The following is an 11,675-nucleotide window of genomic DNA, read 5'->3' on the forward strand; positions in this document are numbered from 1 at the left end:
TGTGGAGGTCCCAGCACGCGTGCTGTGTATCCCACACCCGCACGGGAGGTGCAGCAGCAAAGGGAGGGCCCAGGGCATGGCTCAGAGCCTGGATGCCGAGTCCTAGGGCTCGTTCTGTGCTGGCGGAGGCCACTCCCAGCCTGCGAAGCTCAGAGCCAGTTGGATCACTTACAGCATAACTTGGGGCGACAGCTCTTACCTCCCGTCCCCATGGGAAAGTTACTGCCCCACAGACTGACCACGGCTCAGGGGAGGGCGCCCGGGCCCAGGTCAGCCTCTGTCCAGTCTCGGCTCTTTCCCAAACATGCCCTCTGCTCCTGGGAGCTTGGCCTCCCTCCTCTGGCTGCTTTCCACGTGGGCACCTGAGCATGGCCCCCGCGCCTGGACCTTTCAAAGGTCACTGTGGACGCAGACGCAGGAGTCAGGGCGCCGTGAAGAGGCTTTCTGGACAAGTGGGAGATACAGCTGCCTGGGCGTCGTGCGCTGTGTGGACGGGGGCCCACACGTCCTTCAGAACGCAGCCCACACCCCCGTCCCTGAGACAGGCCGAGGATGTGTGTGGTGCTGTTTGCTGGTCACCACCCTTATCCACTCTGCCTGATGGGTCCCCGCCTCTTTGAATGGCGTCTCAGGTACAGGGCTGTGGACTCTGTGATTGCGTCCCCTCCAAGGCAATAAGCCGTCGATTCCTTTAGCTGACGGGCATTCGGCAGGTTCAGGTTCACAGCACGCATGAGAGAATTCCCCCTGCTCCCCCCGGCATGCACGGGCTCCCCACTATCAAGCCCCACCGTTTGGTACCTTTTTTACAGTTGACAAACCTGCACTGACACGTCATCATCACCCAGAACCCAGAGTCTACATCAGGGGTCCCTCTTGAGGTGGTACCTTCTGTGGGTTTGGACAGATGTGTGATGGCATGTCTCCATCATCACGGGACCGCACAGAGCAGTCTCTCCGCCCTGAGGATCCTCTGAGCTCCACCTCTTCACCCCTCTCTCCCCTCCCCCAGCAGACACTCCTCTTTTTACCGTATCCACGGCTGTGCCTTTTCCAGAGTGTCACGGAGTCAGAATCACACAGCGTGGAGCCTTCTCAGATGGCTTCTCACTTAGCATTTAAGGTTCCCCCAGATCTTCCCATAGCGTCATAGCTCATCTCTTTAGCACCAGATAATCCGCTGCCTGGATGCACCACAGTTCATCCACTCGCCTACTGAAGGGCATCTGGGTTGCTTCCAAGTTTCGACAATTACGAACAAAGCTGCTCTGGTCATCCATGTGCAGGTTTTTGTGTGGATATAAGTTTTCAGCTTCTCAGAGTAAATACCAAGGAGCACAGTCACGGGATCATGTGGTGAGGGGATGTTTAGTTTTGTAAGAAACCACCGAACTGTCTCCATAGTGTGTGTGCCATGTTGCGTTCCCACCAGCAACGAATGAGAGTTCCTGTTGCTCTACATCCTCACCAGCATTTGATGTTGTCAGTCAACACATTTTAAAAAACAAACTGCAGAATGACTGGTAAGGCTTGGAGATTCCACTGACCATGAGTATTATTTGCCAGAAACCAAAAAGACTGTTACTGCCATTAGGATATTCCTGCTCTACTGAAGGAGCGCTATTGTAATGTAACAAACTTAAATGTATTGATCAAAACAGTTAATTCTACAGGGAGTTTGGCATGGCATGGACATGACAGTCTCCATCAGGTATGTGGGTTCTACACACGCCACCCTCTCACCTCAGCACACGCACTCACACTCGCCCACACCTTTGACAGTCCTCTGCCACAGCCTGGTTCTCCGGGCCTTCACTCCTCTCCTTGCCCACCTTTGCTCAGCAAAACATCACATCTGTGCCCCCTTCCCTTTGGGTCTTGCAGGAAACAGGTGCATCTGGACCAGCCAGCACCCACGGCAGATACGGTGTAATGCTTTGCTCTCTCTGGAAGGCTCACATTGAAATTGGGGTCTTTCACGTCAGCCCCAAATAAGGGCAGTACAGGAAATGAAGGACTGACCCACGTACACGACACGTGCGGACGTCTGTCCCGGGCAGACCCCTGAGCTGAGCATCCTGGCGACCAGTGCTGGAGCCCTTTGACGTTGGCTCCTCATGGGCCCGCCCTCAGAATCACAGAAAGCGGGTCGGCTCTGCCTGTAGGCAAGGGAGAGGCCGCAGGGGGCGCTGCGTCAGAACGCTGGACAGCCGTCCCACACCACACGCCGCACTCCAGCCCCCAGTCACCCTCCACAGTCAGCGCCACGCTTCATCCTCGTGTCACTCGAACACGAGGCCCAGGAGGGGGATACTTGCCTCGCGTTATATTTAGCTGGAAAGGCGTTTGCTTTCATCTTTTTACCTCCCTTATAATTTTTCAACGTTAAATTTTTTTAGAAAAACGAACTAGGTGACAGTGGTTGCTTGAGCCACTGACCTCATTGTCTGAGGCTGTTTTCATGGGTGAGTTATTGACTTTGCTCCTGCCCTTCTCTCTGCCCTCTGCTCGTTCCCAGGATTACGGTGGGTACCTGAGCACTTACATCCTCCCAGCGAAGGGCGAGAATCAAGGCCCGGTTTTCACCTGTGGCTCTGCGCTCTCCCCGATAACAGACTTCAAGCTCTACGGTAGGGGCCCCGACCGGAGGGGCGCTGGTCCCACCCAGCCCCCCGCCCCCAGGCCTCCCTCCCTCAGCGCCCAGTCCGATAACGATAACCTGCAGGGTGGCGAGGCCCGCGGTGGAACCTCACAGACAGGGCCTGGGGGAGGGGGGAGAGGAGTTCACGCCACTTGCTCGGAAAGTGGTCAGTGCTGCCCCTCAGTCGCGTTCCCGACACACGAGACCAGGAGCCAGAAAACGCCCAGCGCCTGTGCTTGCAGTGATGGGAGTGGCGCGAGCAGAAGGGAAGGGGACTCCGGGCCGCCCTCGCCCCTCCTCTCTGACCCCGCAGTGCGGCGGGGGCCCTGCGCCGTGTCTCTGTCCGGCGCGGGGTGTCTGGGGGCTCTGGGGGCAGGTGAAGGGCTGGGGGAGCTGCTGCACAGGGGCCTGGGTGGCTCTGCCCCGCCCTCCGCCCCGGCACCTGCCAGCTCCTTTCTGCGACCGGACTCCCAGTGTGGCGGGCAGACCCCGCCTGCAGCTGCACGGACATGGCTCTGTGGGCACTGCTGGGGGGGTCCTCCCTCTGGTCAGCCAGCCTCTTTTCTCTGAACGTGAAGGGCTTTGTGATGTCACCCTGATTTTAAATGTCGGCAGGGCCCTCTCTGTGGGCTCTGGGAGCTGGCATTCGGGCCAGGGCGGCAGGGAGTCTGGGCCGTCGGCCCCAGCTGCCGGCACCGAGCCAGGCTGATGGGGAATCCGGGGGCTCCTGGTCGCTGGTGTGCGGAGCCCTGCTGGGGGCCTGAGGTCCCTTCGGGGCAGAGGAACCAGCATCACTGCATGGCCGCACCCTCCCGCGCCCCAGCTCGGCGCCCGTGGACCGCGCGGAGCCGTCCAGGGACACCGGCGCGTCTGCAGCTCACCAGCTCTGGCCGCCGCAAGGCTCACAGCAGATGTGCTGATTTTTGCAAGTGCTCAATGCACATTCCAACTCAAGATCATACAGGAACCCCCCTAATTCCAAATTCTAATCACTTAAAATTATTGTCCCATGGGAATCCGTGTAACATATTCTCTGTTTTTCAAATTCAGTGAGACTTTCTCGGGATTTTTAATCAAGCTATTTCAAATCTGCCTGAGTTGAGTGCACACGAATGCGCCCAACCCCGCACCTTGATGTGTCACTGTGCCTGGGACAGCGGAGAGCCCACGTGGTCTCCTGGACTGAACTAAGGGGTCCCTGCACCTGTAGAAGGAGCTCGGTGCCCTGGACTCCCGGACTTCCTGACGGGGCCGCCTGGGTCCTCACGAGACCCTGGACCTGAGCCAGGGGGCAGGCAGAGCGGAGGCAGCCGACACTTTCTGAAAATAAGGGAACCTGATGGAAGTTGGCTCTTCGTATCTGTTCCCCCTTCTGGGCGTTGAAATGAAGTGGGGGCGGGGTGTGAATCCTGTTTATTTCGGAATCAGATCAGTTCGGTTTCCCTCATGCTGCAATCCCACCACCACCGCTAGCAGGTCTAAATGTCACTGTGGCGCTGGCTGAGTAACCCCGCAAAGACCCACGAGGTTTAGTGCTTCTTCAGAAGCAGATGTTCCCCGGGAAGATGGAAGGGAGTCCAGCCCCGGCCCCAGGGCGGCCCCCGGAGCCCAAAGGGGCCCCGAGGCCAAGGGCTAACGCTCTCCTCTGCTTGTGTGCAGCGTCTGCATTTTCCGAGAGGTACTTGGGCCTCCACGGACTTGACAGCAGAGCGTATGAGGTGTGTTTGGGTTAGGGTTAGGGTTTGGGGCAGAGCCACCACTTGGCAAAAACGAGGAACCTTGCGATGATGCTTCTCCGAACTGCTCCCTCCCTCCCTCCCTCCCCCCCAGGCCCCGCCCCCTCTTAACTCCCGCTGGCCTGTGTTCCCTTCCTCCCTCCCTCCCGTGTCAAAGCCCATTCACCCGGGTGCCAGTGATCTCTCCGAGATCGGTCTGGTTGCCCATTCTGGAACCGGCGGGACAAGGCGGGAGGTGGGGAAGGGCTTAGGGTGGAGGAGTCTGTCGCAGGGCCGTAGGCTCGGGTGTGGATGGCCGCTGGCCCGCTGCCCCCACGGCTGCTTCTGCTCCCGGGAGAAGCAGCCCCTGATGGGGGAGCAGGAAGCCTCCCAGACACCGCCTCCTGGTCTTTACCGCTCAGGCGGCTGAGTGTGGGCATCACGCATGCATCTCACTGGCACCGAGGAGGCCAGAGAGCTGCTGCGGGCCAGGCTGCGGCTTCAGAGCTGCAACCCGGGCACGGACAGCGGGACGCTCTGGCCAGGGCAGCACCTCCCAGCGGCATCAGTTGAATGAAGGCCCCAGGCCACCTTCAGGGGGAGGAGACCCTTTCTCCCTGCTTCCTAGATCTCCTGTCCCCTTCCTCTTTAAAAGGGGTTGGGGCTGGGAAAGCCCAGGCCCCCGAGAGCTTTCGCAGGGCTTCCAGGAACTGTGCCCAGCACACTGCGTGGCCCTCACCCTCCGGGTCAAGGTTCCTGGGCTCATGCCCTACTCCCCACGGCGGGCGCTGATCCCTGTCACCCATGTGCAGATGGCCAAGGTGGCGCGCCGGGTGTCTGCGCTGGAAGGGCAGCGGCTTCTCCTCGTCCACGCGACCGCCGACGGTGAGCCCCCGACACTGACCACGGCGCTCGGCGAGAGCATCGCCCTGCGTGGGGTTACGGGTTTTGACACTTTCCTCTTTTCTTCTTTAAACAGAAAAAATCCATTTCCAGCACACCGCAGAACTCATCACGCAGCTCATTAAGGGAAAGGCTAATTACAGCTTACAGGTACCGTGCTGCACGCCTGCCCTGCCTCACACCACACATGCCTTTCCACGGACGAGGAGCTGAGTGGTGCCCGGCCACGCATGACTGCAAACACTCCTCCGTCACGGCCATCGGAGATGCTCAGGGACACACCAGATCAGACAGATGGGCAGTGCTTTCTTTCTGCCGATTGATGGCGGCTCGGTTCAGCACTCAGGCTGTGTTTAAGCCCCTTAGGCTCCTCCAGCGCCCCCCGCCCCCGCTCCCTCCCCGGGGGATGAGCAAAGGCGGGGCAGCAGCCACACCCCCATGCTCACTGAAGAGGGGGCTGCTGTCCCACTGATGAGCGCAGCCTTGGCTTCACTAGCCTCCCCCCGGAAAGCACACATCTGCTAAATACTGGCTGGATGTTCCAGAACCTTCTGTGGTGCCCCAGTAGTTAAAGAGCACTGTCCTTCCCAAGAACCCGACTCACAGCCTTGACCTCACTGGCATCAAGTGCTGACCCACCGGCTCTAGTGTAGGTGCTTTCCAGCGATGCACGGTGCTGCATCTGGAAACTTCTTCCATCTCCTTCCCGCCCTCTGGTTCACTTGGTGAGACAGGTATGACCCCGGTGGTCTTCTCGGGTCCAGGATAAACGGGAGACTTCCTCAACCAGGGCCCCAGGCAGTGCTGCCTGCCTCTGTCTCCCAGCCCTGGCTTTGCTGCGTGGCTGTCTCGTACAGGGCCAGTGTGCGCTGGCCGGTAGGGGGAGCGCTTCCCGCAGGGAGGGAGGCCGGCTTGCGTGCTGATGAACGCGGAGGGAGGGAGGGGCTTAGTTCACGTGACACTGGAGTTCCTTCTGAGCATGCTCAGGTGACAGTACAACGCTAAGTACGTGGTATGCACGCGATGCAGCCACGGTAGGTCCCATGGCAGAGCTCTGCCTGCCGGTGTGGACCGCTCCCCACAAACAGGCGAAGCGAAGTCAGCAAGGTGCTGGGCGATACCCACCCCAGGTCCCACTGGACACTGTGCAGGCGCAGCGAGTGTCTGAGATACTCGATAAGCTTGTAAAGGTGACAACTCCAGGTGAGGGCTCCAGGCAACCAGGACCCGGGTAGGAGGAGACATACTTCCTGCTCTGTAACCCTTTGTACTATTTGATGTTTAAGGTACATATAATAGCTCAATGACCACCTTCATAAATATGAAAATAAAGGTGAGTGTCATCATCTGAAGACATAAGAGGAAGACAGGGTTCAAAATGCAGGAAGCAGCCTGGTATCATGGAAAGAACATGGGCTTTGGGGCCAATTAGACTTGGCTTTGAATCCCAGCTGGGACCGGGCCCTTCGTGTGGAAGTGGTGCAGTGCCCCTGGGTACTCGGTGTCATTACATTTGGGGATGGAATGATTAGCTGCCGTCTTTTCAGCCCTGCCTGTGTCCCAGGCCTTGTTCTAAGCATTTCAGAGGTATTCCATCATTCAATTCTCACATAGCTCAGTGAGCTAGATTTTATGATGAGGTCATCTGCATTCGACGGCCGGGGTCCAGGAAAGCCCCCTGTGCACGGCGCACGGTGAGTCAAACGCAGGTGCCCGTGGGAGCGAAGGTTTCCCCACACTCACCAAGGTTATAGAGGCAGCACGGAATTCTTCCCCTTTCTTTGAGAGTCCTGAGGCCTGGAGGCCTGGGCCGCTCGCTGCCTCGGTGGTCCCCGAGCCTGGATCCCTGTTGCAAATTCAAACAAGCGGAGCGAGCGAGGCGTTCAGAGTCTGTTAAACGATGTGTTTTCTGATTCCGTCCCTGATTTGCTGAGGGGACCCTCCACCTGGCAAAGCCGCGAGGAGAAGCAGCCCTGAGATGACCTCCAGGCTGAGCTTCCGGCTGCGCGGAGACCAGGCCGTGGGGCTCGGAGTCTCAGCGGCGCCCCAGCCCACGCGGAGGGCGGCCACGGGGGTAACTCCTCACGCCTCTCTTGCAGATATACCCGGACGAGAGCCACTACTTCAGCAGCGCCCCCCTGCGGCAGCACCTGTACCGAGCCCTCATCGGCTTCTTCGTGGAGTGCTTCAGGGTCCAGGACAAACTCCCGACAGTAGCAGCGAGAGAGGACGAGGAGGAAGACTGACCGAGCCGGCCCGGAGCGCGCCCGGCGCCTGCTGGACCAGTGGACACCGACTGGGGAGCCCCGCCTCGCTCTCCCTCAGGGGCCTGGGCAGGGGCAGGAAGCGCCACCTTCCCAGCATGTGTGTTTCTGGTCCTGAGGGCAGTTTTGCTCCAGAAGCAGGCGCCTCCCCGGGTGGAGATGCATCGTCGCTCACAAGGGCTTCCCCGGAGCCTGGAGCCGTCGCCACCCTGGAGTGACGGGTACCTCCCCGCGACCCCTCCCCGAGGAACAAAGCGAAGGACGGATGGCCGTGCAGAAGCTGGCCCTGGAATTCGAGCTCACGAGCGGTAGCGTTGAGACCCGGCCTCCGCCCGGGTACCGCTTCCACTCCAGGGCATCATACCCCGTCTGACGTCACCGCGCCATGGACCAACCAGAGCACAATTGTTTTCCCAGTACTTGTCCATAGATTGGCTTGCGCCTTTCTGTAATTAGGAGATTCTGCATTTTAAGGGGCTGTACGAAGTGTTACTGTAGCTACGCTAATGGTTAACCTTATGGAATTAATTCGTATTTTTCTATGGTTTTTACCTGACACTGTCTCTGGTCATGGGGTTGCTTTGCTGTGCTTTTTCTTTTTTCTTTTTTTTTTTTTTTTTTTGCTTTGTTTTGCCTTGTTTCGTTCAGTCAGTATGTAGGCTTTGCACTTGTTTGGATAAAGAAACAGATCAGAAGTAACTGCTCTCTCCTCAATGTCATCATTAGACTTTGTGGAGACATTTCAGAACACTGAGCGGGAACAAAACATCCAATACTCTTCACTAAAAGAAGTCATAAAGGAAACCTGTCTCCCACCAAAGCTGCATTAGGGTCTGGCTTAGAGTCGCCTTGTGCATCTCCCTGCGCCCTTAGGCCCATCCTCTTCCTCCCTGATAAGCCGGCAAGTCTTTTCAGGTGACGTTTGGTTAAAAAACATGAACGAAGTGTTGACTCCACCCCCAGGTCTGTCACGTGTGCTGGGTGACAGGAACCCTGGAGGCAAGTGAGGCCCGCACCGGTGTCACCCCGACCCTGGGGTGGCTCTGTCCCTCCGTGCCGCACGCAGTGTCGTCGATGTCCCTAGCCTTGCAAGACATCCTCTGAGCAGGTGCACAGCCAGCATCCCGTGTATATTTCACCTTGTTGTATATAAAGACGGGAATGCGGTCATGGCGTCGCGCTGCGTCCCCTGCCCTCCGCCCGGTTTTCGTCGTGTTCTGCCTGCATGCCACAGCCTGGCTGAGCTGCTCTCTACAAGTGCTTGTTGGAAATACATTGACGACCGTCATCGCCTCTGGAGCTTGTTGACAGCCTGAGTGTCAGTTCGGATTTCTCCAGCTCCCGGTCCCCTTGGGAAGGGGGACTCCCTGACATTCTTATCAGCGGAGAAGATACGTCCATGTCACTTTTGGTGTTTGGGGGTTTGGGTTTCATCTGCACGAGCTTTGAATGTCAGTTGTACTTAGTTCGATTGGAAGATCTCCGTCACAGGATTGTTTTTCAGGGGATGCATCACCGTTTGGGAAAAGGATGAACGTGCCGACCAGCAGGACCGCTTGAGCGCTACGTGGCCGTGCTTTTGCTACTTCAACGGGCTCGACCGACTGCAAAGCCAACTCAGTCTGCAAAGGGAAGCCAGCTCTGGCCACAAGGTCTGGCAGGAGGGAGTGAGGATGTGGCATGGTAGTGTTTGTTCATCCACGGAATAAAACATTATTTTACCACTTGGATAGCTCTTTTCTTGCTTATCCTCCACCATCTCACCTTAGAAAGTGTACAGATGTTCAAGAAGTCTTTCAAGTACTCACTGATGCGTCCTCAAGGGCCTGTGTGCAGCACGTGAAACCTGCATCTGTGGTAGCAGCGCCTGATGGTAGGAAGAATAGGACCAGTCAGATATATCAAAGTCCCAAATCAACCAGAAAAGAGAATTCGAGTTTCGTCTTAAAAGTTTCAGGGTGAAGCCATAGAGGTATTCCCTAACTCTCCCCGGCCTCTCCCCACTCGCCCAGGAAGGAGGCCACCTCCTCCCCGCCGCCTTCTGCCAGGACCGGCCCTGAAAGCAGACACTGGCCTTGATCACTGGGACCGCCCCAGTTCCACGCAGTGGGAAGCCGGCCTGGGAGAGCCCGGAGCTTGTACCTGCCCTGTGTGTGTGAGGTGAAGTGTGTGACACATGTGACTGTTGTTGCTTGTTTCCATTTTTAGTTAGTTTTAAAATGTTTTAAGACCATGAAGCTGTGGAACTCCAGAGCCCAGTACAGGGAGCACAGCCCTAACCCGGAGGCATCCCTCTTCCTCAGCATCTCCTGGGACACAGCTGCCTCGTTCACAGGGGAGGGTGGCGTGTGTACCCCTGGCCTGAACACACGCTGCCCCTCCCTCTCTTGCCTGACCTGTCAGTCCCAGAAAAATGATTTCATGAAGGATTAGTTGCCTTCCCAAAGTCCCTGTTAAAAACCTCAGTGTCACAAGAGAGGCTGGAAGGATATTTCAGAGATACATCCTTCTGTCAGCATGTGGCTGTGAGCTCTCGGGACAATCACAAGAGGAAGGAACAGGAAGCCTGTTAGCGCGTGGTACACACACTTAGGATATCCAGACCGTGTATACGAGTAGAACTCTGCCCCGCGACCTGCGGCCACCAGCCCCGGGCGGCCAGGACTTGACCAGCAGCTGACAGTTTCCTAATGTCTGCCCCCACTTCCAACTTGGGACCAACTGGTGAAAACCTAACACATCCCCTAGGCAGTAAGAGCCCTGCCCCAGCCCCCAGGGCACCCCTGAGGCCCCTCTCCCACCGAGAAGCTGTCCCGCTCCCCTGTCTGCCTTCAGTCTCCGTGGAGCACACGTGAGGGTGGTCGGCCCCCACACTCCAGCCAGCTCTGGGAAAGCAGACCATGCTTGCTCTGATTTGGGTGTGCATCAGTCAGCTAGGGCTGCATAACAAAGCACCGCAGACTGGGCAGCTTAAACAACAGGAATTTATTTCTCACAGTCTGGAGGCTGGAAGTTGAAGCTCAAGGTGCCAGTGAGTTAGGTTCCCAGTGAGAACCCTCTTCCTGGTTCATAGATGGCCACCCTCTGGCTGTGTCCTCACCCAGCAGAAAGGGGGAGAGCTCTGGTCTTTCCTTGTCTTATAAGGACACTAATTCCATCACGGGGGCCTCATCCTCACAGCCTCATCTAACCCTAATCACCTCCCAAAAGCCCATCTCCAAGAACCATCGTATCAGGAGTTAGAGCTTCAACTTATGAATGGGGGTGGGAGGGAGACACACGTTCAGTCTGTAACACGTGGTTCTCATCTTCACGCAGGCATTCTAGAGAGAAAATAGAGCTGCCGAGGAGCAGGTGGGGACCCTGGGGCAAGTGGGAGGGAGAGGACCCAGCCTCGGGGACACTGCTTCATGGGTGGGGCTTCTCAGGAGGTCTGGACGGGCAGGTCTCAGGGCGCTGGCCCTGAGAGGCCTGCGCTCCCTTCTGCAAACCACAAACTCCAAAAAGCCGTTCACCATCTGAACCTCATCACTCACACTACACAGATAGGGGATCAGAAGCCCTGAGAAGGCAAGGGAGTTGCCCAAAATCACACAGCAAGGCAGCTACAGCCCTACGTTGCTTTCCCCTCTCGTTGTTTTCTTTCATAAGCGAAGCGCAGGCCTCCCTCCTGGGTCTAGCACATTCCTCTGGGCACCAGCGCTGGGCCCCAAGCGCAGCCCCCGGCCAACACAGAACCAGGCTTGCTGGAAAGGGTGTCAATGTCTAGATTCCGAGCAAATGACAAATCCGTGGATGCTTCCAATTCCTGTTCAGTTCAAGCCTCTTTTGTAGGAAACCTCTCATGGGACCAGCCTGCCAGGCATCCTCTGAAGCGGTATAAGCTGTGTCTTTAATGTTTCCCAGATGGGATCTGAGGCCACTACAAGTCTGGGAGTAACATTTGGAAACAGAACAGCCTGAACTGGCCACACCCTCTAGATCGAAGACCCTCAACTCTGATGCACATCAGAATCCACCGGGCACTTTGTAAGGTAGAGCCCTGAGCCCCAGGATGATGACGTACATGTGTACACACGCAAACACACACACGTCTGGGAAGCACCGCACCGAATGATATCGCCCCAGAGAACCTAAGCAGGAGTCCCCAGG

The 11,675-nt window shown here is 57.3% G+C and overlaps 1 protein-coding gene across 5 annotated transcripts in view; it reads left to right on the top strand.

Annotated features, from left to right (window-relative positions):
- The window catches only part of DPP6 (dipeptidyl peptidase like 6), a gene marked incomplete at both ends in the record, with an annotated part of 1,037,088 nt that extends 1,029,583 nt beyond the window's left edge, over nucleotides 1-7,505 (top strand). For all 5 annotated transcript variants that reach the window (XM_082846708.1, XM_082846710.1, XM_082846707.1 and 2 more), the window contains 5 exons: nucleotides 2,519-2,630; nucleotides 4,301-4,359; nucleotides 5,169-5,241; nucleotides 5,336-5,409; nucleotides 7,359-7,505. In XM_082846708.1, coding sequence (XP_082702834.1) covers nucleotides 2,519-2,630; nucleotides 4,301-4,359; nucleotides 5,169-5,241; nucleotides 5,336-5,409; nucleotides 7,359-7,505 — 465 coding nt within the window. The remainder of the gene's footprint in view (nucleotides 1-2,518; nucleotides 2,631-4,300; nucleotides 4,360-5,168; nucleotides 5,242-5,335; nucleotides 5,410-7,358) is intronic.
- Nucleotides 7,506-11,675: the final 4,170 nt, after the last annotated feature.

This window comes from Leucopleurus acutus (genome assembly GCF_964270905.1).
Source record: "Leucopleurus acutus genome assembly, chromosome: 9".
NCBI classification, from domain to species: Eukaryota; Metazoa; Chordata; class Mammalia; order Artiodactyla; family Delphinidae; genus Leucopleurus; species Leucopleurus acutus.